The sequence below is a fragment of the Aspergillus versicolor genome (genome assembly GCF_001890125.1).
Source record: "Aspergillus versicolor CBS 583.65 unplaced genomic scaffold ASPVEscaffold_5, whole genome shotgun sequence".
NCBI lineage: Eukaryota > Fungi > Ascomycota > Eurotiomycetes > Eurotiales > Aspergillaceae > Aspergillus > Aspergillus versicolor.
The window spans coordinates 701625-729067 of NW_024467528.1; the positions used below are offsets into that span (position 1 = coordinate 701625).

At 50.5% G+C, this 27443-nt stretch overlaps 7 protein-coding genes across 7 annotated transcripts; 5 read left to right on the top strand and 2 right to left on the bottom strand.

Moving 5' to 3' along the window:
- Positions 1-537: 537 nt before the first annotated feature.
- ASPVEDRAFT_132853 (putative sister chromatid separation protein (Src1)) lies at positions 538-2773 on the top strand (the record flags this gene model as incomplete). Its single annotated transcript, XM_040806966.1, has 2 exons — positions 538-2015; positions 2152-2773. 2 exons carry the CDS (start codon positions 538-540, stop codon positions 2771-2773), a joined length of 2100 nt encoding a protein of 699 aa, XP_040668055.1.
- Positions 2774-5195: 2422 nt separating this feature from the next.
- On the top strand, positions 5196-6492 carry ASPVEDRAFT_666944 (Zn(II)2Cys6 transcription factor domain-containing protein). The gene is made up of 2 exons (XM_040815905.1): positions 5196-5733; positions 5870-6492. The coding sequence occupies exons 1-2, from the start codon at positions 5590-5592 to the stop codon at positions 6290-6292; spliced, it is 567 nt and encodes a 188-aa protein (XP_040668056.1). The 5' UTR covers positions 5196-5589; the 3' UTR covers positions 6293-6492.
- Positions 6493-7423: 931 nt separating this feature from the next.
- Positions 7424-13646, top strand: ASPVEDRAFT_131957 (putative NRPS-like enzyme; the record flags this gene model as incomplete). Its single annotated transcript, XM_040806876.1, has 8 exons — positions 7424-8296; positions 8327-8355; positions 8409-8843; positions 8896-9298; positions 9347-9844; positions 10380-11401; positions 11454-12453; positions 12513-13646. The coding sequence occupies 8 exons, from the start codon at positions 7424-7426 to the stop codon at positions 13644-13646; spliced, it is 5394 nt and encodes a 1797-aa protein (XP_040668057.1).
- Positions 13647-13741: 95 nt separating this feature from the next.
- Positions 13742-17488, bottom strand: ASPVEDRAFT_41791 (putative DNA damage repair protein Mus42). Its single transcript, XM_040812426.1, has 2 exons — positions 17324-17488; positions 13742-17258 (listed from the first exon to the last, which is right to left on the bottom strand). Exons 1-2 carry the CDS (start codon positions 17376-17378, stop codon positions 13900-13902), a joined length of 3414 nt encoding a protein of 1137 aa, XP_040668058.1. The 5' UTR covers positions 17379-17488; the 3' UTR covers positions 13742-13899.
- Positions 17489-17663: 175 nt separating this feature from the next.
- ASPVEDRAFT_41792 (uncharacterized protein) lies at positions 17664-19691 on the top strand. Its single transcript, XM_040812427.1, has 4 exons — positions 17664-18001; positions 18055-18480; positions 18540-19230; positions 19295-19691. Exons 1-4 carry the CDS (start codon positions 17912-17914, stop codon positions 19498-19500), a joined length of 1413 nt encoding a protein of 470 aa, XP_040668059.1. The 5' UTR covers positions 17664-17911; the 3' UTR covers positions 19501-19691.
- Positions 19692-20149: 458 nt separating this feature from the next.
- Positions 20150-23130, top strand: ASPVEDRAFT_72174 (serine/threonine-protein kinase). The gene is made up of 4 exons (XM_040816154.1): positions 20150-20177; positions 20236-22007; positions 22079-22141; positions 22194-23130. The coding sequence occupies exons 2-4, from the start codon at positions 20391-20393 to the stop codon at positions 22935-22937; spliced, it is 2424 nt and encodes an 807-aa protein (XP_040668060.1). The 5' UTR covers positions 20150-20177; positions 20236-20390; the 3' UTR covers positions 22938-23130.
- ASPVEDRAFT_41794 (DUF3591 domain-containing protein) lies at positions 23126-27376 on the bottom strand. Its single transcript, XM_040812428.1, has 4 exons — positions 24122-27376; positions 24015-24071; positions 23762-23947; positions 23126-23437 (listed from the first exon to the last, which is right to left on the bottom strand). The coding sequence occupies exons 1-4, from the start codon at positions 27097-27099 to the stop codon at positions 23350-23352; spliced, it is 3309 nt and encodes a 1102-aa protein (XP_040668061.1). The 5' UTR covers positions 27100-27376; the 3' UTR covers positions 23126-23349.
- Positions 27377-27443: the final 67 nt, after the last annotated feature.

The window sequence follows — 27443 nt, forward strand, 5'->3', positions numbered from 1 at the left end:
CATTGTCCTTGGGCTTACTGAAAACGTGAATAGCTCACGTCATCATTTGCATAAGTGGCGGATAAACGTCAGGTCACGTGACACAGTCTGTTTGTTGATGCAACTTTCTTTGCCTTTTAATCTCGACGTCGCTGCTTCTTGCATCACTTTCTCTACTCTCTACTCGCTCCCATCCTGTATTTGAGGTCAAATTATTTGCGGTTCTTGAGACGAGATTCAGGTGACGTATCACTTGTTGGGCGACAGTTGTATTCACCAACTGGACTTTATGCTCTCCGCCCCTCCTGTTGCCCTGGATACGCTCGGACAACTTTACAATCCGTGAATGACGGTGGCAAACTCCACTCGAGCTGCTCTCATTTCAAACTGGCGAATATTTTCTTTGCAAACTCCGTGCGCTTCTGCTCTTCGCTTCGCAATTTTTCCTTCTTTTTTCCTTTTGTTCCCCTTTTTTTTCTTTCTATCTTCCAATTAGATTGAACCCCGATCGGATTACTCTGGTTTGACCTCCTGTTGAGGTAATCGTGTCCTTACATCATGGCGGACGAGTACGATTATCTGTCCCCGGACTTCGACCTCAACTCCCTCACTGTGCCGCGCCTCCGATCGATTCTCGTCAATCACGACGTCACATATCCCGCATCCGCCAAGAAGGCCCAGCTAATCCGCATCCTCGAGGATGAAGTCCTACCGCAGGCGAAGAAACTTCTGCGGGAGCGCGAGCGAGTACGGAGGACTAGCGCAGGCATCACTAACATGCCGAGCCGCGAAACATCGGTAGTCAGTGAGCGCGCCGCACCAACACCTTCTACTGCTGGGAGGAGAGGTCGGTCAAAAGCCAGCACGCGCGCATCGACGGTTGATACGGAAGATGCGAGCGTCACCGCTACTCCATCGTCAAGAAGAACAACGACTAGATCATCTGGACGACGCTCGCAGAAGCCCGAGCCGGAACCAGTCGACGAATACCTTGAGACACCTGTTGCTCCTACACTTACACCCCGCGCATCTACCGTTGGTAAATCTCGCAAATCTGATATCTTCCATTCTCCCGAACCGGAACCTCATTTATCGGAGATTAAACCTGAACCTAGTGATCGAAGCGTCTTTACGGATGATAATCCATTCCAGAGCGGAAGCTCACCAGCTTCATGGGATCCGCGAAAGTCTGGAGGGGCGAGTTCAGAGCGAAAAAGGCACAGCAGCGCACTGTTTTCTACTGGAAAATCTCCTTACAAGAATGCACCTCCCCGGAAATCCGAAACCCCGACCTATATTAAGAATGAGGAGGATTTGGATACCGCAGATCAGTCACTTCAGGCGTATGAATCGAATGAAATCGACAGCGACGCTGGCGAAGAGTTTACCCCCGAAGAGCAATTGGCATTGGAACGCGAGCAAGCCGATTTGATGTACCCTCCAAGACCTCCTCGCAAGCGCCCCCAGCAGCAGGGCCCAGTGAGTCGGGCGTTCCCTTGGTTTATTATTTTATCGCTTTTCACAAGTTTCGGTGCTTGGTGGCGTAAAGAGAAGATTGAAATTGGATTTTGTGGTATTGGAAAGCCTACATGGTCGCTGGCTGAGACCAAGGTGCCGGAATGGGCGAGTGTACTTGAACCGCAATGCGAACCATGTCCATCCCATGCGTTTTGCTACCCGAACTTCGAGGCTCGATGCGAGCACGATTTCATTCTAACGCCCCATCCATTATCTCTTGGAGGCCTTATTCCTTTCGCACCGGCCTGCGAACCTGACAGTGAGAAGGCACGCCGCGTGAAAGCCGTTGCTGACAAGGCTGTGGAAGCGCTTCGTGATCGGAGAGCAAAATGGGAGTGCGGGGAGCTTACCGAGGCCAGTCAAGAGACGGCGGGACCTGATATTACAGAGGATGACCTTAAGGAGGAAGTCGGGAGGAAACGACGGAAGGGTATGAGCGATACCGAATTCGATGACCTGTGGAAAGGAGCACTGGGTGATATCATTGCGAAAGAGGAAGTTGTTGCCAAAACAGACCCGTAAGTTGTCTTGATTCTATTTCTTTCTAAAGAACTTTAGTTTGCGCCCTTTACCGAAGCTGGTTCTGGCCAGTATACGAGGATTATATTTCTGACGTGTGTATTGGAACTAACAGAGTCGACAACACCATCACAGATCATCGTCTGTCATTACCCTCTCAACCTCATCCGTCGCCCGCCTCCCCCTCGCCTGCGCCTTACGCCGCAACATCAGGCTCTCTCTCCTCGCGTATCGACTCCCTCTTTCAGTTTTAATAATATTCTTTGCTGCTGCTGCCTATGCACGTTCTCGAGTGCTTGCCCGCCGATCCGACCTCGCTCGTGTACCCGAGTTGGTGGCTACGACCCTTGACCGGCTCGCAACGCAGGCGGCTTTACATGCGCGTGGTCAGGCTCATGAACCTTACATCCCCATTGGTCAATTACGCGACGACGTGCTCCGCTCAGAATTGAGGGGCAACCGTCGCGAGGAGATCTGGAAGCGCGTTCGCAATGTAGTTGAGGACAACGCCAACATTCGGGCCGCCGTCCGCGAAGGGCGTGGTGGAGATGTTGCGCGCGTTTGGGAATGGGTTGGAGGCATCGGCGGCGTTGGAAGACAGATGGAGGGGAACAGCCCGTCCGCAGAGACAGACAAAGCACACTTCTCTCCACTGGCTGCCACAGAAACCCGATCCCCTCGTCGACCAGATGGGCCCCTCGCGAGGAGCCCAATAGAAGGGGTGCGCAGGTGGGATGAGGGCAGGCCCATATACTAACCATCTATCGATCACCCCCACGACTGTACTATTTCTCTTTGACCTTCTTTCCATTTTCCTCATGCCGTCATGATCGTCTCACTTTTGCTAATCCTGTTAGTCAATATCTCTTGGCTCAATATTGGTTCACTTTGGTTTCCAGGTTGTAACTAGGTTTTATTCTTCCATATTACTTACATATTGATCCCCTGATAGTTCCCATATTAGATTCAGCATATACTTTCTGGCCTGTTGTTCGATCCAGTGCGTAGGATCATCCTCCATTGTACTCTGTATGCGTAAATCTAGAATCCTAAACTCTTCTTCCGCGTCCTCCATCCTTTCCTTCGTGTCATAATCCAGACCACCTATGGCGTTCTTGTGCATTGAAAAGATGCTTCTTCCAGCAAACATGCCTGACTGTTTTCGCACCCTTAGTGCCATTCTGCCTTGTTTTTAACCAACTCAATGCGCCCGAGCGCACTGGCACTGGAGACAACACTGGACCCGAGCGTTCCAAGGCAGTCACCCCTCGTGCCCAAATCGTTCATTGATCAACCTATTGTTGCCCACGGATAGACTTCCCACCTATCAAAACTTCAGGATATCTTGTCCGGCGACCCGCTTCAAGCCTCCTTGCTGCGCCGTGACAAACATACAGAAGTGGATTCGCGGATGTCTCAGCGGGTTTCCCTGGAACGGACCTCGGCGGATAGCGGTTCTTCGATCAAAAACGCCTGCATTGCGGCGGTGGTGATCGAGAAGCTCTGCTGCGGGATTGGCGAATTGTATGCCCTGCCACTGGGTGACTTCTAACGGTTCCCATTCGCGCCCATGGATCCTGGTCCCAGCCCGAAGGTTCCTCCACAAGGGAAGCCGTAATCTTACTTAGGGCCTTCGTCTCGATTCATATCGAAGCCGGATCTCCAAATTATACTCCGGTCATTAATCGGTCGATTTTTGCGCCGGCTGAATTTTGGGTCGCAGTTGTCGTGTCGGTTCCTGGTGGCTCGTCCACAGGCTGTTTGCTGGTCCAATGGGCGCAAGCTCCAACACAGCTTGCAGCGAGGGCACTCTGTCCAGTTCTCCAGTCTGAGCATTCCCATTCGATAGTTATCCGGCACTTCCCGTGTCTTTGTCTGTGAAGAAATCTGTTCACGTGATCCACGCCTTAGCGTCTCAGCCAAGGGAAAAAACACGCTAGCAGCTCGAGCGTTGGTCCCTCACTCCACCACAGCCCCTCAGGTCAACAGGGTACTGGAAGGCTGGCCAGAGCCCCAGACGCCGCCCACTATACCGACTTGCGTTGGTGACTGAGAACCACGGCCGGGCGCAATTGCTCAATACATTGCGATTTTCGTGTTTCGTGTTCGCCGGTCCATCCACGTGCTAATGTATTCCTCTTCATGGCCATCTGTTGTCCGATTCAAAGACTCATACTGCGCACTGCACATACCTACTCCTTTCGAGCTTTGCGTTGCGCCCTGCGGAGAAACGACTGGGAGACGAAGGATGGCACTGGGCAACAAGCGGAACTGGCGTGACCGGTCCCGCCACCTGAAAGCAAGCCAGAGCCTGTCGATTACCCCGGGTATAATTTCCGGCCCAATCGTCCCATAGAATTCCTGCGGAATGCAAACGTTAGCCTGTGCGACGGCCGCGCAGTGCCCACTGAGGAATTGGGATTATTGAGACGGCGTTTATGGGGGAAAAAGAAAAACAGGTTTCAGAAGCTGCCCAAGAAGGAGCCTGAGCAAACGGGAAGAAAACTTTGGGATTGGAGTTGACCACCGCCAAACGCAATCCTACAGCCATCAGCCCAAGCTCTGACACAGGAGCGTGACGTGGGCAGGAATGTGCACTGCTGTTGATAGTTTGGGAGGCAGATTAATCTCTCGGCTCGCCGTGGTTGGTGGAGGTGGCATGCATGTTGGTCGTCCACTGAAATGGGCGCTTTACAACGGGTGTATCCGAACACCATATATTTGGCCGGTCACTGTCCTCTCAGCTTCGTGTTGTTTTGGGCGGGGGGCTCTCTTCTTAACTTGATCAACCAGACAAAGTGGTTTGGGCACTGACACTGGTACCGGCACGGTCATCGTTGCTCAGAATCCACACAACGCTGCTGAACCGTGGTCACCGACAAAACTCCCAGCTGAGAATCGCCACCTCTGAGTTCTGTCGGCTCTTCGAGGACAGCCTTTTCGACGCCACTGGTGCCCCTTTCGTCGTGCGCGCTTAATTGTGCCTGGTCATCCAGAAAGAATACCTTATCCTGTCGAACCGCCAGTGGACCTGGGGCAAGATTTTCACAACCTGAAGCTTTATTTTTCTCACCCGCCCCCTTCTTTACTTTTTCTATTCTCCTGGTTTTGATTTTTTTTTTCGCTTAATCAGTAATTCATATATCCTTGTCAATAGTATTGGAGATCGTCTCGCAAGCTTGATCCGCCTTGTTCAAGCGGAAGGAACACTGTCCGCTGCTACGGATCCCCTCATATCCACTCCGTCCGACTCCTCCACACGCATTATCACTCGCTTCATCGCTCTTATTATCGGCTCTTTAAACCAGACGATCACGCGCAGTAGCGCTCTTTAACATCTTGCCTTTGACTAGTCTATTTTTCGCCTCAATATCTTGCCCGGCTGAGGATGTTGATATCGACCGTCTTCAGATAGATGTGCTGTCTTCTGGAGAGTATGCTTTTTGGGATATCAACGCTGGATTGTTGATTTCATCCCCATTATTCACTTCTTTCTAACTCCTTTCTTTCACTGCTTCGTCCTTGGCTTCTGCTCGGTTCACCATTCCTGTGTTTTTCTCCGTCCCATAGACAATGGCGGATCATCCATCGAGATATCCTCCCATTGCGCCAAAGGGGCCTGACACCGAACTCCCAGCACCGAGTCGCTCTCCCGAAGAAATTCGAACAAAACGGGCCTCTACCGCTTGTGGTGAGTGTAAACAGCGTCGAACAAAGGTACACCTCGTTGAGACCCATGTCCCCTTCCCCGATCTCTCATTCTGCCGCCCCCGCCCCACGTCAGCTGGAAGTCTCAGGCTACAGACGTGTACAACTTCAAGGTTTACTAACATATTATTTACTTTATTCACAGTGCACCGTCGATGATTCGGGTCCTCCCTGTGCTGAGTGCGCACTCCATAACCGGGAATGTATCATCGATGAGCTAGCCGACAAACGACGGAAGGTCGCGGCAAAAGAGACAGAAGAAAACCTTAAATCGTCGCAAAAGGACCTCGCGAAATCACGAAAAGATCATGAGATCACTCAGGGGGAATTGGAGTACTACCGATCATACGTCCGCTACTTACTCGATGCGATTCGATTTGGCCAACTTGATGATGTCAATAACCTCATCGCCGTTATTCGGAAGGGTGCAACTGAAAGGGAAATCGGAAACTTTATATCGCAGTTTGGGCACCTCGCCCCTCGATTCAGCCTCGACACGCCTGGGGGTTCTGACTCTACGAATGGTGAAGACGGTACGCCGGTTGTGGATGGGCCCACAAAGGCATGAGTTCCGTGATACCGCGAGACGGCGACATCCTCCGCGTTGCAAAATATCCAAGTCTGCTATTGTTTTCGTCTTGGATGCACACTAACGCTCAAACAACAACTATCAAGACTATTTTTCACTTTCGTGGCTTCTTCTGGATGGCGGGGCAGTAGTTCTCGCGCTGACACCTCTAACAATTGGGTATCGACGCGACCCCTTTACTGCCCTCTTAGATTGCTGCTTTTTTTCGGCTTCGCACGCAATGATTCTTTCTAGTAATCCGCCTATCGTCTCTCACCCTAATGAACTCGAAGTTTGATACGGCTGTATCAAACAAAAGAGGGAAAGTAATGAGCATACGATATTGGGAAGTAGTCCAAAGAACTAGAAGGCAAGGAAAAATCGATTCTCATACCCATTTTAATTCGACTCGACGTGTTGGTTTCTGTCTGCTTTATGTGATCTTTGCAGCTTTGCATTGCTTTGGTCCCTCGCCTGCATTTTGATTTCACTCCGTAAAAAGCTATTCTGGTTTATCAACTCCAGGAGTCCTCTGCTCGGGCTAGCTACTTCATCCACCTTTGTATACTGAGTCGGACTCGAATTTGAGATGCGGTAGATAAAAGATGATCTTCTCTTAAATATAATCTTGCAACTCTTCCAGTTCTGGTGCTTATCCGAAGAATAGCTCGGAAAACATCCGACTGAGTCAGCAATCCCCCGAGCTTCCGACTTTTCTGACATCCCGGCTCACTTTCACCTCGGGGAACTCATGCTTGGAGCTTGAGGCTTCAGAACATGGCCGGAAGAATGCCGGTATCATCACACTGCACCCAACTTCAATTGCATCCATCGCAATGGCGCCCTATCGGCCCGAAGCTCATTGTTTGTTGGTGGTGGATCCATAACAGTCGATGCCATTCCCGGCTCTCCAACCCCGCACGTCCCAAGAAGACGCTGGCCCCAGACTAGCGAGTGAGTCAAAATCCGTTGGGAGCTTCGGATTTTTCTCCTCTGCCTTCTTCGTCTGCCTCCAGTCTTGTCTATCATCTAGTTCGTTTCCTGTCGAATCTGTCTTTACGGGGTATATCCGTGGAGAGGCGCGGAAATAGGACCCTTCCAGGCAGCGATAAGCTTCCCCGCGTGCCCCTCATGTCTAGCACCCTTGTGGCGCAGGCAGGCGTGCAGCTCTCGTCTGCGCCTGATAGCGACAACGAACTCAATCGGGACGGAGCAGTTCGTGCAGGGCGGAAGAGGAAGACCTCTGAAGAATCGCCGGCGAACAAAGCCAATGCGCCGCGCCAGAAGATCACAAGAGCTTGCGATAGCTGCAAGGAAAAGAAGACCCGCTGCACAGGAACTCTGCCATGCGGGAGATGTACAAGGCTGTCGCTCGCCTGCGAGTATAACGCGGCCTATTCTCGAGGCTTGCCTCCACAGCCGCCCCCGGCGCCTGCATCGGTCGCGGCTAGATATTCCAGAAACCGCTCGGCTTCCCGGGTCTCGATTTCGCAGAGTCCCGTTTCCCTGAGATCGCCTCCCGCGAGGGAGTCATCTAGAACTACAAGGACTCCGCGCTCGCAAATCTCACAAACATCCGTGGAGGTATCACCGCGGCGCAATTCTCCAGATCCGGTAGCTACTGATTTCGAGGGTAACTATCTCGGCCCAGCCTCGGGTGTGTCGTTTTTGAACCGTGTCTGGCGGCGTTTGCACCAGGATGAGACAAGTGCTGTTCCCGATGAGTTGCAGAGCGAATGGTGCCCTAAGAACACTTCAGTATTTATGTTCGGTGATAAACCATATACAGACTATCGCAATGCTGGCTTCACCCTTCCCGCATTTGACAAAGCCCTAGAGTTGGTGGGCAGGTACTTTGATTATGCGATGGTCACGTATCGCTTTCTTCATCGAGGAAGTGTCGAGGAATGGCTTAGACAGGTTTACAGCCATAATATATCCTCGTCGAACTTGCCTACAGGGCCTTTGGTTGCTCGAACTTCCATAATTCTCATGATATTTGCTGTAAGTACCTTGCATGAAGAGCAAACTCAGGGGGATCAGGCAGAGTCTTCAAGTGAAAGGTACGCATATAATAACCCCACTTGTTCTCGTATACTCACCCATTCTTTTGCAGTGAAAAGTGGTATGCCGCATCGAAACAGATGCTCACAATGGAACTCGGACCTCCGCGTCTCGAGACCGTTCAAGCACGACTGGGTCAGTGTCTTTACCTTCTTTCATCCTCACGGGCCAACGAATGCTGGTATACATTTGGAACCGCCGTGCAATTGGTCACGGCCATTGGCTTGCATCGACGGTGTGCACCTAAACTGTCCAAGAAGGGAATCTCGTATCTAGAGAGAGAGCTCCGCAAGCGAATCTTGTGGAGCGCCTATACGCTAGACAAATATCTCAACGTTATATTTGGCCGGCCTCGGTTATTGCACGATGTAGATATTGATCAGGAACTTCCCGATGAGGTGAACGATGAAGATATCTTACAAGATGACCCGGCTCTGCGTTTAGGCACGGCAGATTCGATGATGATCGCATCGGTCCTACACTTTAGGTTTGAGCCCATTGTACAAAGTCGACTCTTATAGGCACTGCTAATAGTATAGACTCGGGCGCATACTGGGCGAGATCTCGCGTGAGTTTTACACTGTTAATCCTATTTTCCGCCAGTCACCTCTTGAAGCCGCTGTACGGATTACATCGGAACTTGAAAAATGGAAAGAAACGACGCCGCCATTGTTTAACAGTGTCCGCCCAACCAGTCTCATCCCGCCCTTGTGCAGGCAAAGCCAAGTCCTTCAGCTCGCCTATTGTCATGCTATGATCCATGCAACTAGGTCTTTCTTGTTGAACGATTTCACCGATCTCAGCCGTCGACCAGCAGCTCCACATCCGACAGTGACGGCCCATGTAAGTAAATGTCTCGAGGCCGCCGAGCATGTCATGAACTTGGTAGACAGCATAGCAAAGCAAGGAACCCTAATACAGTCGTTTTGGTTCACCCATCACGTATGCTTCTGTGCAATCGTGGTGGTCTACATTCACACAATACAGCAGCACCGACTGTCGTCGACTTTGGAATCTGATGAGATGGACAAGAACCGCGTACGGTCTCTTTTCAGCCTCGCGGAACAATGCCAGCAGCATTTGGCAGAAGCCACGCGGAAGAACTGCCCTAGTCGCCGGTACGGTATCATCCTTGAGGAAACAAGATTAGAGGTACACAAGCAACTTGGCTGCCAATTCAGCGAAGGTGCCCTTGGGAATGTCCCTGAGCATTCCCGCGATGCCACAGCCCAGGATCGAGAGTCCGTTGTCAACCAAAGGCTCGTAGATCCCGCTGATACAAACAACACTGTTCCCTTCGATTCGAACTCGTTCGGGTATGATGGGAATTTCCAGCCATCGACTTTTGTAGATGAGCCGTTCGATATGGGTGACGTTGGGTTTTTAGATAACCTTGAAGGGTCGATTTGGTGGACCCAGTTGGACACTTGGGTTAGTATTGCCATATCTCTTTCTTATGTGCGCTTTTGGGCTTTTTTCATACTGATCGTCCGCAGGCATTCTCTAATCTACCTAATGATCCGTCCCAATTTTCTTTTTGAGCTACATCATGATATCCAGTCATTTACAATTCTAGACAGCTGATTCGATACCCTCAGAATAACATACTACGATTTCATTTATTTGGTCCCTTTAAACCTGCAAATAGATTGCGCGCTGGGCGTTACAGGGATCATATCCGTGTAGATACTCCGAACTTCATCCGTATCCGACCTCAGACTTAGGGTACAGCCGGATACGCCTTAATGGTTTTCTATTCTTATACAGATGCCCCCTCCTGGAACCCGTGCATGGAAACTCTGGACATCGCCATCTAGACTGAGCCACTGCTGCTCTTCGGATATTTCTCCGAGTGTGCTTTTCCGAGATGGAAGACAACAAGCATCACAGGCCAGCATCAGCTTGGATAAACGGGTCTACCCGACGACGGGTTTCCGATTCCGGTTTCTTACTATTTAAATGTGCAAGTCGCCGCAGGATTTCCATGGTGGTGCTTGTTTAGGAGCATCTGCCCGGTATCAAGATGTTGTCTACACTTCTCCCCACCGCACCAACAACCCACATCGACAAACTCCCGCACGACAAAGAGGAATTACCAGCACCACAGCCTGAGCCTCCGACAGTCGATGCACTTGTCCGTCAGCGCGCATCGCTAGGTTCGTCGCAGCCTGCCGTTTACTATCCGCGCACTGGCATCGAATACTCCAAATTTCCACTACACCAACTCGATGTCTACGCCTTCCGCGTTGCGAAGAAACTATCAGGGGTAATTGCGCCTCGGAAGTCGTCTTCTGATACGCCTACAGTCGTCGGACTGCTAGGGCCTTCCGACCTGAATTATCTCGTTTTACTTCTCGCTCTGACCAAGCTTGGTCATACCGGCTTGTTCCTCTCCACCAGGATACCTGTCGAGGCACATGTGTCTTTGGTGGAAAGGACCAATGCACAGCATATCTTCGTGCACAGTTCTCTGAAAGATACGGCAAGAAAAGTCCAGGAGCAAGCTCCCAGCCTACAGATCCACGATATACCGGGAGAGGAAAACTACGATTATCCAGTCTCAGATGATCCCGTCGACACAAACCTACTCCCTCATCTTGACCCCGAGGTCGAGAAAACACATGTAGCATGGATAATCCACTCAAGCGGATCAACGGGACTTCCTAAGCCTATTTTCCAAACACATCGAGCAGCCATCAAAAACTATGCCGGGAATATGAACATGCGGGGCTTCATCACCCTGCCCTTGTATCACAGCCATGGCATCTGCTGTACGTTCCGGACAATTTATTCCTGCAAGACTCTTCACCTGTACAACCCCTCTCTACCTCTTACCAGCCAATATTTGGTCAAAATCATGCGGTCTCACGATTTCGAGATTTTCTACGGTGTCCCTTATGCACTCAAGCTGCTTGCCGAATCAAAGGAAGGAATTGCCGCCCTTGCTAATCTCAAGGCTGTTATGTTCGGTGGATCGTCTTGTCCGGACTCACTGGGGAATTTATTAGTCGAAAATGGTGTCTATTTAATCAGCCACTACGGATCGTATGTGGCTTCCTCCAGATAATTTATATTCTATTTTAACTGATTGTTGCAGGACTGAAACCGGCCAACTGATGACATCTTTGCGGCCTCGAGAAGATAAAAGATGGGATTGGCTGCGACCGTCCGAAACTGTCAAGAAGTTCCTCAGGATGGAAGAGCGGTTTCCGGGAGTTTATGAGTCTGTTGTCCTGGATGGCTGGCCCTCGAAGGTCATGACAAACCGACCAGATGGTGCTTACGCCACCAAGGACTTGTTCTTGAAACACCCCGAGATGGAAGCATACAAGTACTACTCACGACTAGACGACACGATCACTCTTGTCAATGGCGAGAAGGTAATCCCGCTTGATTTGGAGGGGCGAGTCAGGCAACTCAGCGTTGTTGCAGACGCTCTCGTTTTCGGTGTAGCCAAATCGAGCATTGGGTTGGCAGTTATCCGTGGCCCAGATGCAGCGTCAATGACCGATGATCAGGTCATTGATGCCATCTGGCCTGCTGTCGAAGAAGCGCACAAGTCATTGCCAGCATACGGCCAGTTATCCAAGGGCATGGTCCGAGTCCTCCCTGCCGATATACCCTATGCTCGAACCGACAAGGGTACCGTCATCCGCCAGGCTTTCTACCGCGATTTCAGTGACTTGATCGAGGCCTGTTACGAAGCTGACGACGCGATGGCGGGAACTCTGCTTCTGTCAGAAGAAGAGCTGAAGGCGTTCCTTCGGAAAGAGCTTCCCGACATTGTGCCAACCAGAAACCCCAGTGATTTCACTGATGAGGCTGATTTCTTCGCCCTCGGAATGGATTCCTTACAGGCGACTCAGTTGAGATCATTGCTTGTAAAGTCAATCGATACAAAGGGCCATAAGTTAGGGCTAAACGTTGCATTTGAACATCCGTCGATTGGGTCTCTGGCTCATTACTTAAATTCACTCAGCTCTGGTACAACGCAGGCTGAGGTGTCTGTTGAGCAGCAGATGGAAGCTTTGATCTCAAAGTATGGCGATTTTGACAAACATGTTCCCCGTCCGAATGGTCTAAGCGGGAGATATATTGTACGTTAGCGGACCTTCCTGCCAAAGATACGATTAAAAAGTTGCTAACAAGCTTCTAGGTTGTTACTGGAGCTACAGGGTCCCTGGGCGCCCATGTTGTCGCCAAATTGGCAGCTCTTTCAGCCGTTCAGAAAGTTTACTGCTTTGTCCGTGCAACCTCTCCAATCGATGCCTACGGTCGTCTGCTTAGTTCGTTCCGCGCCAGGAGGGTTTATGATACATTGGCTACTTCAGCTAAGAAGAAGCTGGTCGCTCTCCCATCAGACCTTTCACAGCCAGAATTGGGACTCGATTCCAATACATATAACACCCTCACATCAGAACTTACGGATGTTATCCACTGCGCCTGGTCCGTCAACTTCAACCTCCACCTGAGCAGCTTCGAAAGAGACAACATCGCCGGTCTGAAGAATCTCGCAAACCTATGCCTCAAAGTCCAAAGGCCAGCGCCAGCTACGTTAAACTTCTGCTCATCTATCAGCGCCGTTGCACGCACCGCCGAACCCTCAGTCCCTGAAGCCCTCCCTTCGAAACTCGAATACGTTCAGGCCATGGGCTACGCTCAATCTAAACTCGTCGCCGAGCACCTCTGCATAAGAGCCGCGCAGCAGACGGGCATCCAATCCCGCGTCCTCCGAATCGGTCAGGTCATCGGCGACACCGACCACGGCATCTGGAACACAACCGAAGCCATCCCGCTCATGATCCAAGCTGCCACTACCATTGGCGCTCTCCCAAAGCTAGACGAGTACCACCGCTGGCTCCCTGTTAATGCGGTCGCGGGGATTATTGCAGATATCTCGCTTTCTACAGATCCTTTCAAATATGATGCAAGTGCCACGGAGGCCCAGCCAATTTTTAACATCATTAACTCCAACCCCTTCCACTGGACGAGGGAACTCCTTCCCCACCTCCGTGCCTCCGGTTTAGAGTTCGAGGAAATCGAACAGCGAGCCTGGATAAAGCGGTTGAGGGGGTCGAACCCGGACCCTGTTGCTAATCCGCCCATTAAGTTGGTTGATTTCTTCGCGTCGAAGTATGATAATGACATCCCCAAGCGGGCCATCGGCTGGGTGACTGAGAAGACAGCCGGGGCTTCCGGAACGTTTGTTGCTGAGGCGAGGAAATTGGATCTGGATATGGTGGAAAAGATGATCAAGTATTTCAGGGGCCCTGAGGGATGGGGGAAATAAACTCATGAGATGGTAAGTGTTTTATTGGAGGGCTTAAATCTTATATATATTTGAGGCGTTATATGCAATGCATTTCAAACATAGATATACAGAACCACGATTTCGAAATTATATATATACATATATATACAAGATATCCACAGATGGCGTGCCGATTAAGATAAACGCATATAATTCTTAAACCAAAATCGGAATTTTCGTATCACCGTTAAGCATATGTCTCATCTAAAACAAAATATGAAGGTCCAAAAAATCAATCGAAGTCAACAGCAGGCATCTTGCGCTCCTGCAACCCCTCCTGGATCCCCTCTTTTAAGCACAGTAATGCCTCATCCCATGAAACGGTGCCCGGGGACTGAGGACCTGCGCTTGAAACTGCCCCTGGATTTGCACCATCACAACCCTTCTCATCCTCAACAAGCCACATAAGCCACCTTACCAACGAAACAGCTTTATCGGCATCCCGCTCATCAACAACTACCCGTTTCAGATACACCGCTAACGCAGTAACATCCTCCTGGAAAGGTCCATCCGTTGCGAAAGCCGAATGCCAGGAAGTAGCTTCGTCGCGGAGGTCAGACGGGTCCGAGAGGTGTTTAGATGTGAATGTTGGTCGTGGAGGGAGGGGAGGCAGACGAATATGCTTTTCTTGAGCTTGGGCTGGTGCGGTTGCTTGCTTGTTCTGTGCTGTGTTTGCGGCGCGCTGATTAAGTAGTCGAGTGCGCTTTTCCTCCTCTAGGACTTCGCGGCGGATGTCTTCTGGGAGGGCAGCGAGGAAGTCGGCAGATATTGAGGGATGGCTTTCTGGTTCTGGCGAGGCTGTATTGCTGGCAGGCGTTTGGGTTTTGGGAAAGACAAATTTGGATTGGGTTAGGGCTGAGGAAGTGGGTGGTTTGAGGGGTGGGCGGCCACGGCGTTTCTTGGGTGGTGATGTGGGTTTGCGAACTTTGAGGGTTCGCGCTGATGAGGAGGGTCTTGATGGTGGCTGCGGTTGCGCTGCTGGTGCCGACTGGATGCTGTTGGCAGATGGTTGGTTGTAGTAGCCCATTACCTCCGCCAGGACGTCTTCTGGCAAGGCGGCAAGAGTTTCAGGGTCTAGTTGAGATTGAGGAGGAATGGTGGAGACTTGCTGTGGACGAGGAGTTGACGCGGTGGGAGAGCCGCTGCGAGGCTCGGTTCGTGGCTTACCCTGTGCGATGAGCCTAGATCGAATGTCGCCCGGGAGTTCAGCTACGACAGCCGGGTCTGGCTGCGATGGCATAATGAACTGCGTTCCCGAGATATTCAGAGGCTTTTGTGTGGCGTCATTCAATAACGGACCATGCCGTATAGACTCTGCTTCACCTTTGCGAGGGCTGTCTAGCAAGTCTGGGTCCTCCTCAGGTTGCATGCGCTTTCGTGCAGGGGACGTTTTGAATGCCAGCTGTTGTTGGCTGCCGTCCGGCTTTTCGGACGCTGATTTGAGCCGTTCAAGCCTTGTCATTTGCACTCCCAGGCCTCTCAGATCACCAGGGGAAACTCCAAGGCTTCGGAGCATGGCAACTGCCTCTTTCCCAAGCACATCAGTTGCGTTGGATGCGACACCAAGAACGACACTCTTATTAAACACATCGCATTTCCCATGACCGAGGTGCTTCACAGGCTCTAACGGAGCGTCGGATGACCTTCTCATGACTTTAAGCGTAAGTTGCTTGCCTTTCACTAGGTTCTCAACAAGCCTTCTGTGCAGTTCTTCGCAGAGGGACCGCATGAAGTCCTCTGCTTGATCTTGGGTAACAAAACGGATACCCCAGTTAACCTCAGCAGACACCGACTTTCGTGCCACTTCATGGCCAACTTCAGTCCGATCAATACCGCGTGCATAATCCCAGAGCTTCACTCCCGTCTTGGGACCCAAGGCAGACGAAAGTTTTTCGCGGGAGAGGTCTCTGATATCCTTGACAATTTTCACACCAAGCTCCTCCAGTTTTGTGCTCATACTGTAGCCCACACCTGGAAGATTTTGTACAGGGAGTTCCCCTATAAAGTCGAGGACTGAGTCAGGCTTCAGTTGAAACTGGCCAGCCGGTTTTGCTTTTCGTAACGCAACCTTCGCCTGTAGGATATTACCCCCTACACCGACGGAAACTGCACAGCCCGTTTCGCTTTTAACTGAGGCTCGCAGTTTCTCCGCGATTTCATCGGCTTTCGCTTGCTCTCTGTATATAGATCCCTCAGATACACCCTTGCCCTCCGACCCACCAGCCTGAAGACACAAGGTGCTGATGTCCACAAGCGCTTCATCAATACTCACGCTCTGCACTAACCCGTCAATGGCAAGGATGGATCGGTAGAACTTTCGACTCGCATCTTCATATTCTGGGAAATCGTAAGGCAAGACGCGTAAACCTGGACATGCTTGTAAAGCGCCTTTCATCCACATGCCGTTCTTAACGCCAGATGCGCGAGCAGTGTAATTGCAACTGGCTATTTCAGACCCGGTTCCAGTTCCGTGAGCAACGGCTACAGGTTTCCCTTCAAGCTCTGGGTGCTTCAAGGTGGAAACGGCCGCGAAAAAGCAGTCGAAGTCAATATGCATGATGTATCGTCTGGCACCTGGAACGAGCTTTCGTCGTCCACTTTGGGAGCGTGACTTCTCTTGCGCCTGTGATTGAAGCTGTGCTTTCAACTCGGCCTTCCACGTTGAGAGATGATGTAATCTAGATTCTTTATAGTATTGCTGAAGGAACTCCGGATTTACCACGCTGGAGTTTCTCATACGTGGATCTGATAGGAGTTGGGCATTGTATTCCTCCGAGGTCATATCTGCCTTTGAAGGTACGACATTAGGTTGTGGCGACGAGATCCTGTCTACTTCAGTTGATGTATCTTTCGTGGTAGTATCCTCCACGAGGCCATCAGGAGTGATAAGAGCCTCTTCCATATCATTCCCTAGTACGTCTGGCGTCGATTGCTCGCCGGGAGAAGGGTTCTTAGCAATTTCACGTAGGGAGGTAAAGCTCGGGAAATCACCGTAATCTGACTGCGACGTGCCGTTTAAGTCGTTATGAATCGACGTATCACCCTCATTTTTGGAAATGGCTGTTTCAAACTGCCTAGAATACCACCCCGATCCGCTCTCCTCTTTGTAAGTGGCTCGCCTCGGGCTGTTCGTTTGGCTAACCATCCGGCCGTCGTCAAAGTTAAGAACCTTTTGTGCTTGCCCTTCATCCACAACCCTATATAAATCCCAAGGAAGTAATCGGCCAGCATTAATGCTATCAACAATCCATGCCGGCTTGACAACGCGGTACCGCCGAAACTCCTCCCTTTTCTTTGGTGTGAGCGAGCTCGCTATGATATGGGTGGCGGAGGTCTTGCCATCGAGGTATTGGAGGAAGCCACCGCCATGACGCACGATGAGCTTGTGAAGATCTTGAAGTGATGGCTGAGTATAGCCGTTCACACATGCGACAACGGACCGAAAAATCTGGGGGCAGTTGTCCGCTGCGGCGGATGACCGGATATCATTGTCGAGGTTTTGGAGCTTGGCCTTTTTGCGACGCATATAATCACCAAATCCGCCAAAGGTAGAGGCGCCATACTCTTCGCCTTCTTCATCGTCGAAGCTATCTGGTTGCGAAAAAGTGTTGGCAAGTCGTCCTCATTAGTGATGGTGGCGTGGGAAGTATACATACGGCTTTGAATCCGCTTGCGCACTGCGCTAGAGGATGCATCTAAGCGAGAGCCCATGATGGGCTAGGTAGCGCTAGTTCATGATATTTATAGCTCATAAGCGGTCGACACTCGCGTGAAGAATATCTCGAAGGGGTTGTAAGCATCTCCCTCTCGATATCGATGCCTCCTCGGCTTTCAAGCAAGAGACGCGAAGATGGTGCGAGATCATGTGATGTGGTTGTCCGGTGCGAAGGCGGTCACTGGTGGTGGATAAAGGCGGTAAGTAGCAGAATCGCATATTATTGGATAGATAGTTGAAACGGCGAAAAAAACTAAAGAAAAATGGAGAAAAATGGAGCCGCCGTAAAAAGTTGCGCATGCAGATTTGTTTCTCTCGGTCTTCCTCTTCTCTTTTCTTCGTCCGTACATCCTTCTCTTCTATTTCGGCCGTTGAGGTTTATGATTGTGCTTGCCTGAACTTGAGGACGTCGCTTCTAGTTGAATTTATCTCTCTTTCTCCGCATCTAGACAATCGTTCCTTCACTATTATAGAGCATTTGTGCTACCAATTGTGTTTTATTTTACTATAATCTTTGAGCGCGTCCAATATGTCTGGAGTTCAGCCTGTCGCAGTATATGCCCTCAAGGTGCCCGCTGATGGCGCTTTGATCCCTGCGGTTCCCGATGCCGCCGCCATGGTACGTCTAATTGTCCCAATAGATCGAAATTGAACCAAGCTGACAGTGCTCAGTTCCGGGTGAGCATGGCCGCCATTGACCCCGATGAGACCCCCGAGTTTGACGATGACAACACTCGCCGTCCTAGAGCGACTCTCAAGATCATCCGCCCACCCCCCGACTTGGATCTTGATGAAGACTCCGAAGACGACTACGAAGATGACGAAGAAGATTCCGAGGATGATGAGGAGCTCAACGGAGGCCCCAGCGACAAGGAGAAGGCCCGCAAGCTTAAGGAGGCTGCCTATCTGAAAGAATTGGAGGAGGCTATGGATGAGGATGATGAGTCTGATGATGGTGAAGAGTTTGACCTTAAGGCTGCCATTTCAAAGCTCGTCAAGGGCAAGGCTCCTGCCACGGATGACGACGATGAGGACAGCGAATCTGATGAGGGCCTGGAACTTGATGAGATGGTCGTCTGCACTCTTGACCCCGAGAGAGTATGTCATTTTCGCCCCCCCCCCAAGTCCACAGGGCCATATTAACAGTACATTCACAGAATTACCAGCAACCCCTCGACATTACCGTGGCTGAAGGTGAGCGCGTCTTCTTCAAGGTCACTGGAACCCACACCATCTATCTCACCGGTAACTATGTCATGCCTCTCGATGAGCCCCACTCTCACTCCGATGATGAGGATGACGACGATGAGGACGATTATGATCTCTCCCCCGATGAGGACGAGCTCGATATGGATGAGCTCATGATGGGTGAGGATGATGAGAGCGATGATCTTGATGATCTGGAAAACCCCAGAATCACCGAGGTTGATAGCGACGAAGAGGCCCCCAAGCTAGTCGACGCCAAGGGCAAGAAGAAGCGCGCTGCAGAGGAAGCTGCCCTAGAGGACTTGATCGCTAAGGATAACAAGGGAAAATCCGATACCAACGGCGAGACCAAGAAGCAGCAGAAGAAGCTCAAGAAGAACAACGGCGAGGCTTCCACCGTTGAGGAAAAGCCCGAGCCCAAGGAGACCAAGAAGGTCCAGTTCGCCAAGAACCTTGAGCAGGGTCCGACGCCTTCCAAGGATAAGAAGCCTGCTGAAAAAGCCACCGGCACCCTGGGTGTCAAGGAGGTCAAGGGAGTGACTCTTGATGACAAGAAGCTCGGGAAGGGATCTGCTGCTGCTTCCGGAAATACCGTCGCCATGCGCTACATCGGTAAGCTCGAGAATGGCAAGGTCTTCGACTGTAAGTACCCCTAATTTACTATTGTTTGGTCGATTGAATATCCGTTAACATTGATACGATGCAGCCAACAAAAAGGGCAAGCCTTTCTCGTTCAAACTCGGCAAAGGTGAAGTCATCAAGGGCTGGGATATTGGTGTTGCTGGCATGTCAGTTGGTGGCGAGCGCCGCATCACAATTCCTCCTCAGCTCGCTTACGGCAAGAAGAGCCTTCCTGGCATCCCAGGTAACTCAAAGTTGATCTTCGATGTCAAACTTTTGGAGATCAAATAAACGAGATGCGTCATTGAGTGAGTTTTCTCGGCGTATAGGCCCGCTCCTTCTAAGAGTTGGTGTAAGCGTACGTGTTTATACGGCCATATCTCTTTTTTGTCTTAGCTTCCATGTTGTTATCGCCTGTCTCAAAAATGGTGTTATAGGTGTTATGCAATCATAATTATTATTCCACGAATTCTTCACCTGGCTCTTAAGAAAACATTCCTACCTATGTAGTAGCTGGAAGGTGGTGGCTACCCCGGGTCGCATCGCACTTTCTACTTTCACTTTGCACTCTCTTCAACGTAATTTCTCCATCGCAATCCCCGTTAAACAGCCATCTTCATATCCGCTCAACTCTGCCTCCGCCCGTCGTTTGATACATCAATTGAACTATTCTATGTTTATTCTTTAATCGCCCTTTACATAGGGTATTGGGACACCCTTCCCCGTCTTTCACGCCATGTCCGGGGACCAGGGAAACAATGGACGGCGCCCGCTAAAGCCAAGCAGCTCAAATTTCCTGAATCATGGTGTTTTCGGACAATTAACGACTGGATCGGCTTTGTCTGAGGGGCTGGGACTGGATACTGCTGCTGGAGGGCGGCCACCTGGCAAGGACAGGATAAGAGTCCGCATCCAACAGCGAAGCTCCCGTCTACTTTCGCTTCTAGGCCTTCGAAGTCCCATTCCAGGCAAGCCTATGATGTACAAAGCGTCTGTGCCTCCTGCTGACTTGTCCACCTTTTCCAGTTGTCAAACCAGCAAACTGTACCGACACAGGAAGTGGTTTATCAGAAACTGAAGACATTCAACATCTGGGTATCTTCGATTCTCACAGTAATCACCTCGATGCCTCAAATGTGGCTATACCAAACCGGCCAGGATCACCAGTGAACACTGTTCGGATGAAGAAGCATGAGGACCAGCAGCCAACGGATGAAATTATTACGTCTCCCATAGTCATTGACTTGAAGCGAAGCCAGTCGACCCCTGTTGAGCTTGCCAGAATCGTTTCACTCAAATTATCCACGACATTCGGTAGTCCTACTGTCATCCATCGTTCGCATCTCAATCGACGCCCGAGCGTGCAGGCCCCCCACTTCAAGACGTCGGTAAACCCGCCCCCCAATATCAATCCCAACGAAAGTTCCGATTCGTCGACACCGAGTACGAAAGGCTCTCCGGTCGACAGTTTGTCTACAGACCCAACTTCAGTTTCTCGCAGAAGCTCAGGACGATCAAGAGATACCAGTAGCGACCAGCCTAGAAACTTTAGTCATGCATCCCATCCTAACTTAAAGGAAAGTCCTCTTAGTCCGGTCAGGGAATCACCGGTTGCACCACCTTCTATTCTGACGGCCGAAGCCGCGGCTAGCGCAAAGATATTCTTTGAAACATATTTTCACTCACTATATTCCGGGGTGGACACGCGAACCCAACGTCAGTTGGAACTCGATCAGTATATCACGTCCCTGCCCTTGAGTCCTGAAGAGAGGATAAAGGTCAAAAAGCAATGGATTTCCCAAGAGCAGGATTACCTTCGCCAATGCCGGGTTCTAAAGAGCCGTTCGCCTTGTAAAGGCCCCCGCGACCAAACCCCGTCACTTGCCGGGTTTGAAGTTATCAAAGTCCTGGGAAGAGGAAGCTTTGGTGTTGTTCGCCTAGTAAGGGAAAAGGTATCGGATATCACTTCGAGTCTACCGTCCACTGAAGAATCCAAGGGTCGTCAGAAGCAGGCTTCAGAGAAGACCCATTCTGGCCGGCATAACCCCAAAACCAATCATCGTCAGCCAATGACTGGGGTGAAGAAGGACGTTTTTGCTATGAAAGTCATTAGAAAGTCGGTTATGATTCGAAACAGCCAGGAACGACACCTCCGTGCAGAGAGAGATTTCTTAGTGGCGTCTGCTAAATCTCGCTGGATTGTTCCTTTGATTGCAAGTTTTCAAGACAATAGTTATCTGTACTTGGTGATGGACTACATGGTCGGGGGTGATTTTCTCGGCCTATTGATGCGTCACAACATCCTAGCCGAGGACATTGCCCGATGGTATGTCGCAGAGATGATTCTGTGCATAGAAGAAGCACATCGACTTCATTGGATCCATCGCGATGTGAAACCTGACAACTTTCTCATTTCAGCCTCCGGCCATTTGATGATCTCTGACTTTGGCCTTGCCTTTGATGGGCACTGGGCTCACGACCAGTGGTATTTTACATATCAACGACACTCTTTACTTAAAAGACTGGGAATTCAAGTGAACGGGGATACAGAAGATCAGAAGGCATCGCATGAAGGATCAAAGAAACCTCCGAGTACGGATCGTGAAAACGGGAGTTTTGAGGACGACTGGATACACCCTCCTACCAACGGCCTGCTGGGTTGGCGCGACAAGAATCAAAAACGTCGGATGGCGAGGAGCGTTGTTGGAACAAGTCAGTATATGGCGCCAGAGGTCATTCGAGGCCAACCGTACGACGGTCGATGTGATTGGTGGAGTACTGGAATCATTTTGTATGAAGTAAGGCCATATACTACACCAACACTTAGTTATTCCACTAGCATGTCCAGCCGTCCAACTGACTCCAATAGTGCTTGTATGGCTTCACCCCATTTGCATCTGAAGATCGCCATAGGACGAAGATGAAGATCCATGTGAGTTATAATTCTGTCCTTTGCTGCACCTTACGGACGGCTGATATAAAAGCATCATTTGCAAACGTTATATTTTCCTGTGCACCGACCGACCGATAAGCTCGTATCTGCGGAGGCAATAGATGTTATAAACTCACTTCTCCAGGAGAAAGATATTCGCTTGTCTTCAAGCAAATATAAAACAAACGATGTCCTCACATCCCGAGCATCAAAGTGTTTCTTCTATAAGCCTGGCGGGTCCAATCAAAACTACAAAGGTCATTACGTTTATCCCAACGATGCATCCGATATCAAGTCCCATCCATTTTTCCGTGGAATTAACTGGGACGAGATCCACCGCATGTCTCCGCCGTTTGTCCCGAAGGTCAGAGGATGGGAAGATACACGGTACTTCGAAGATGGTGACTATCCCACGGATCACGACGGTGGGTCCACTGACTCCGAAACTGAGCTGGGCAATGACGACAACGTCCAGCATGATGGAAATGGCAAGCCTGGACAATCTGCAAAGAAAGACTTGAATCCCGATTGGCGCCCAACGGGCAAAGATGGAAAAGACCGCGACAATGCCGCGAATCCTCCTACGAAGGCAAAGAAGAGAAACAAGGAATCAAAACGGCCTCGAGACAAAATCCTACGAGACAGGCGACTTCGTAAGACGGCGCTTGAAATGCGCAAGAGAGGGGCATTTCTTGGATACACCTACCGTCGCCCGAAAGGAGTGATTATGGCCTTTACCCCAGAGAGGGGCCGGCCCTTTATCTCAAGGGGCCAGTTATCGGAATTGTATGGGTAATGAGTTTCGAGGGAAGTTACACTGTGGAATCTCAATATGGCTTGTATTTGGAGATCGATTTTACTTCGCAGAGCTCCAACGCGAGCGAGCGTTGTAGCCACTGACCATGATAGCCACAACGGCAATGTACACTATCCTTATTCGAAGAAAAATCCTTACATGAACAGAACATAACAAGATAATTTTAACCTAGAATTACGTTTACATTTGCTTAAGTGTATTATGATAAGTTCCAGTTTAGCGACTTCGTTTTCGTGTTGGCTGAAATCCAGATATATAAAAACTGTCAAGTTTTACAGTCGAGCAAATGCAAATCAGGCAATTGGTAACCGTAAACACGACCACACCAACCACAGCGGGGTATCATTGTAGTACACAGAACGCGAGAATAGCAAATATTGTCTTCCTTTTTCTAGATAGCGGGAGGGGCCCCCATAGCGAACGCTGAATCGCTGACACGATCTTCGGGTTTCATCGTTCCGTTCAGAAGAGGACAAAGCCTGTTGCACGAAGTGAATCGAATTGTTAGCCTTGGAGGAAAAAGTAGAGTTTGGGTCGCAGATGGGTCCAACGTAAGGGAAATGAGGTTCAAATCGCGGGTGGTTGTGGCTTGTATAGAATGGAGTAGTATAGTGGATGAGTGGTTTTGTTCGCATTTGAATAGCAGAAGAACCAGTAGTGTGGGAGGGGTGGGAGAAAGGAGTCAAAACGAGGAAGTGTAGGTGTCGAGCGAGGCAGGTGTAAAGAACGACTCAGTGGTGTCAGGGGAAGTAGAGATTCCATCGTCCGCCGAAGCGGAGAGGGAGCGACGGTTGTATACGCACTTTTTGTTTGTCTTGATGTGACCGACTTGGCCGCAGTTGGCACACTTCCGCTGCGTGCCAGCAGACTTTGAGGATCCTGGGCCCCCGTCCGCAGGGGAGTCCGCAGTGCGAATAACACCTTTCTGTTTTTCGCGAGCGAATCGACGCTCTTTGTTGCGATTGAGTCGACTTAGTTCTTGTTCGAGCCTGCGTATAGTTAGAGGTCATCTGATGTGGTAAGGGTTTGGGAGAGTTTGAAGTATAATAAGCATACAGTTTCTTGTTACGGGCATCCACCTCAGGGTCACCAGTTGGCTTTAGAGAATCAAGTCTAATGGTCATTAGCTAAACATTCCTTGGTCACGGGCGGTAATGACTTACTTCGTGGTCAGTGACTCAACCCGATGGCGATGTTGTAGGTAGTGGCGAATCACTCGAGGATCCGAAACCACCGTCTCTTTCTGATGAACCCCATCCATATCCTTAACCTGGCGAACGATGCGCAGAACTTTACCCTTTTGATCTGACAAACTCAGGCGGCTCATTTTACTGAACTGACTGGTCGTCTCATCATCACGGCGAACAGGGGCAGGGGTCTGAGCCTCTGATCTCGGGGTGGGCTTATTGAAATCATCTCCCTCCTCCTCGGACATGTCATCATAGTCTGAATGTTCGATGGTGGAGGATAGGCTAGCTTTCTGGGCGTCCCAAATTCGTCGAATGGACGTTTCATAGGACTTCTGTTGTCGTGCAACGTTATAGCTGTGACCACCAAGCTCCTTCAAGCGTTGCGCGTCCAGTTTGTCTTCCACACTCTCACCGATAGCCTTGAATCCTCCTTTCATTGATGTCTTGATGAAACTGAACCCTTCTCCACGCCGAGTCGGATCACCCTCGCCATGTAGCGTAAGCATAGCTTTGCCTTGCGATGCTAGCAAGAAATTACGACTAGCCTTCCATGGTGCCATCTGCTGCTCGAAACTCTCGGACTCTTCGTCATTGTCATCGTCACCTCCCGTCTCAGCATCATTGCCGTACCCAGTATCGTACAAGTGCTGCTGGCCGACTTGCATTGCCTCGAGCAGACAAACATCTTCAGGCTGCACCCATGATCGAATGGTATCCTGCTCCGGCACCGGTTCCAAGGGCACCCAATACTTCGTGTCTTTATCGTGCTGAAGAAAATCCTTGACCTTTTGACGATTCTGCATGTCACTCGTACCAGGTATATGCGCGGTAACGTCACTAATGGACAGCCGGAGGTCAGGGCTTTTCTTCAACAGACGGTAGACAAGCATCTTCATCCGATTCTTTGCAACCGTGGTGACCTTTCGGGAGTGCGGGCCAGGAATATCGACAGAGGGAAACTGTTGCCCCGCAACAAACATATTGTCAATATTGCGCAGATAGTAGTCACTGCCACCCGAGCCAGTGCTACTGCGGACAACAAGGAAATCCGTAGATTTCGCTTGGTGTGGAAAGAGTGGGGCACGATACATGGAGTTCGAGATAGCGGGCGCGATCTCTCCCGGATCAACATGTCCAAATATAGAGAAAGGACTCTTGTCCTGAGGCAGAAGCACCGCCGTTTCTCCAATCTCAGCTTTCGGGCGAGTAGGATCTTCCATGTTTTTCCTCCTGTAGTAGTTGATAATGCGGTTTGACATCCCAAAGTTGGACAAAGCCAGCGGCACTTCCTCAGAATACTCAACTAAGAGGACGTGGGAATTGTCCGCCATAGAAAGCGCTTTGGTTGAGTCGTAAAGCTGGCGGATATCTTTGCCCTTTTGATGCTTGCGTTTGACATAAGCCGGATTCTTGAACCAGCATGTCTGGCCAGGTCGGAAGGACAACGCCGGGCGGTGGAAAGATCTCGCCTCGGCCTTGGCCAGCTCAGTCTTGTAATAGGGCCACTGCAAGCGTAATGCTGGCATACTATGTTCCAGCGTGACGTTGCCCAAAGTACTGCGAACCTTGTTCTGATGATTCTGTTTCAGCATGTCATAGGCCTGATCATTGGAAATATTGTATCTCGACGTGAGACGACGAGTGATATTAATATCCATGTCTTCTCTACCACGAGCGCCGGACGCCCTAGGTTTTGAGGCAGCAGTATCAGGACCACGCTCATCAAGCAGTATATGTGGGTCGTTTAGATCCAAGGTGACTTTTTGCGCAGCTCGGGCGCTAGCTTGCTCCGGGTCATCAAGGAGAGGCATGTCGATATGTGACAAAGAAACAATTTCCATCGGATCACGTCCGAGTTTACGTTTCTTCGCTGGTCGAGTTGTTTCAAAAAGCCAATCGTCCTCGTCATTCTCCTCAACTGCAGGCTCGTCAACATCCATGATGGAGATGTCATCTTTGACATCCCAGTCAGCGCAGACGACACGAAGATCATCTGCCGTGACACCACCAGGAAGCGGTTCGTCAGATTCATAATCAAAATCGAGATCATCTCGAACCTCCTCCTCTTCTTCCTCTTCTTGCGATGCTTCAGCCACCGGAACGATACCATACTGTTCGGCTTCCAACGAACGTTTGTAGGCTTGCCCTCCGGACTTGAATGTTTTCTCCTGGTCCTGTGCCAGTTCAATATTTACTTTCCCTGGTAAGACGGACTTTGGTGGTTTCAAGGGCTGCTTGCCAATAAAATATGCCTTTTTATGCGGGATCAACTCGAGGAAGCGCGGCAGGGTGTTTCGCTCGAACATAGGAAATAACGAATGGAGGAGTTCTTCGACATTCTCGGGGGGGGCCGGAGGGTTTTCAGGACCGCCGACATTCGACATCGCAAAAAGAGCCTGTTGTAACTTCCACGCGCGTAGGGAGGCGGGATCCATATCATCTGTAATGGCAGGGAGTGTGCCATCCTCTGGTAATGATTCCTCGTCATCGTCCAGTTGCATGCCATCTGCCCCATCAGGTACCGCAGGACGCTCATCCTCCTCGAAAAACAAATCTCTGGTCTCGTCCACTTGGTCCTGGCGTGGTGATGCAGGGGCTTCCCCAAACAAATCATCGAGTTCATCGGGTTGGGCTTGATCGTGTTTTTCGGCTGTTTCAAATAAATCATCTCCACCGCCACCGAAAAGGGCATCATCCGACGTTTGTGGGATATCAAGGCCGTCTTCCGCTGTCGCACGCGCGTCATGTTCCTCTTCCTCGGGGAGTTCGTCGTCATCAAAATCCTCGTAATCTATCGCATCATCCGCTTTCTCACCGGGTTCCAGTTCTCGAGATAGGAAATCAAAGGACATGCCACCCTCCGCCATGGGCCCGTTCATCTGTCGCATAACATTGTCGAAGTCAGCATCGTCGGCTTCGGCGCCGCCCGGTGAGGCCGTTGCGTGTGGCATATTGAATAAGTGCTAAATATAACTAGATGAGATGCCAGATATGGTGCCTGCGCCAGGTGAACACAAGCGGCAACACCAGATGGTGGCCAACTGGAAGAATCGAATCGGTGTTAACACAGAGATCTCGCGTACAGATCCAGCATACGCGGCGCAGGCTCCAACGGTTAGAAATAGAGGTTCAGCACCATCGCTCTGTGAGGAATATTAGAAAGTGTTAAAGACACAGTGAGAGGAAATGGTCGGGATGGTGTCAGCAAAGAGAGGAGAAAGACCTTCACAATAAGTAGGAGTCACTGAGGAGAGATGCAAATGAATGAGCGGAACACGTGAAGATAGGGCGGGGC

Bases quoted from the DNA above. Each gene is read 5' to 3' on its own strand.
- ASPVEDRAFT_41792 (XM_040812427.1), top strand. From the start codon at position 17,912: ATGTCTGGAGTTCAGCCTGTCGCAGTATATGCCCTCAAGGTGCCCGCT. The intron at 18,002-18,054 runs GTACGTCTAATT...GACAGTGCTCAG, and splicing joins TTCCCGATGCCGCCGCCATG to TTCCGGGTGAGCATGGCCGC. The intron at 18,481-18,539 runs GTATGTCATTTT...GTACATTCACAG, and splicing joins GCACTCTTGACCCCGAGAGA to AATTACCAGCAACCCCTCGA.
- ASPVEDRAFT_41791 (XM_040812426.1), bottom strand. From the start codon at position 17,378: ATGGGCTCTCGCTTAGATGCATCCTCTAGCGCAGTGCGCAAGCGGATT. The intron at 17,259-17,323 runs GTATGTATACTT...TTTCGCAACCAG, and splicing joins GCGCAAGCGGATTCAAAGCC to ATAGCTTCGACGATGAAGAA.
- ASPVEDRAFT_41794 (XM_040812428.1), bottom strand. From the start codon at position 27,099: ATGCCACACGCAACGGCCTCACCGGGCGGCGCCGAAGCCGACGATGCT. The intron at 23,948-24,014 runs GTATGCTTATTA...AACTATACGCAG, and splicing joins GATGCCCGTAACAAGAAACT to GCTCGAACAAGAACTAAGTC. The intron at 23,438-23,761 runs GTGCGTATACAA...TTCGTGCAACAG, and splicing joins CACATCAAGACAAACAAAAA to GCTTTGTCCTCTTCTGAACG.
- ASPVEDRAFT_666944 (XM_040815905.1), top strand. From the start codon at position 5,590: ATGGCGGATCATCCATCGAGATATCCTCCCATTGCGCCAAAGGGGCCT. The intron at 5,734-5,869 runs GTACACCTCGTT...CTTTATTCACAG, and splicing joins GTAAACAGCGTCGAACAAAG to TGCACCGTCGATGATTCGGG.
- ASPVEDRAFT_72174 (XM_040816154.1), top strand. From the start codon at position 20,391: ATGAAGAAGCATGAGGACCAGCAGCCAACGGATGAAATTATTACGTCT. The intron at 22,008-22,078 runs GTAAGGCCATAT...TGACTCCAATAG, and splicing joins CTGGAATCATTTTGTATGAA to TGCTTGTATGGCTTCACCCC. The intron at 22,142-22,193 runs GTGAGTTATAAT...CTGATATAAAAG, and splicing joins GGACGAAGATGAAGATCCAT to CATCATTTGCAAACGTTATA.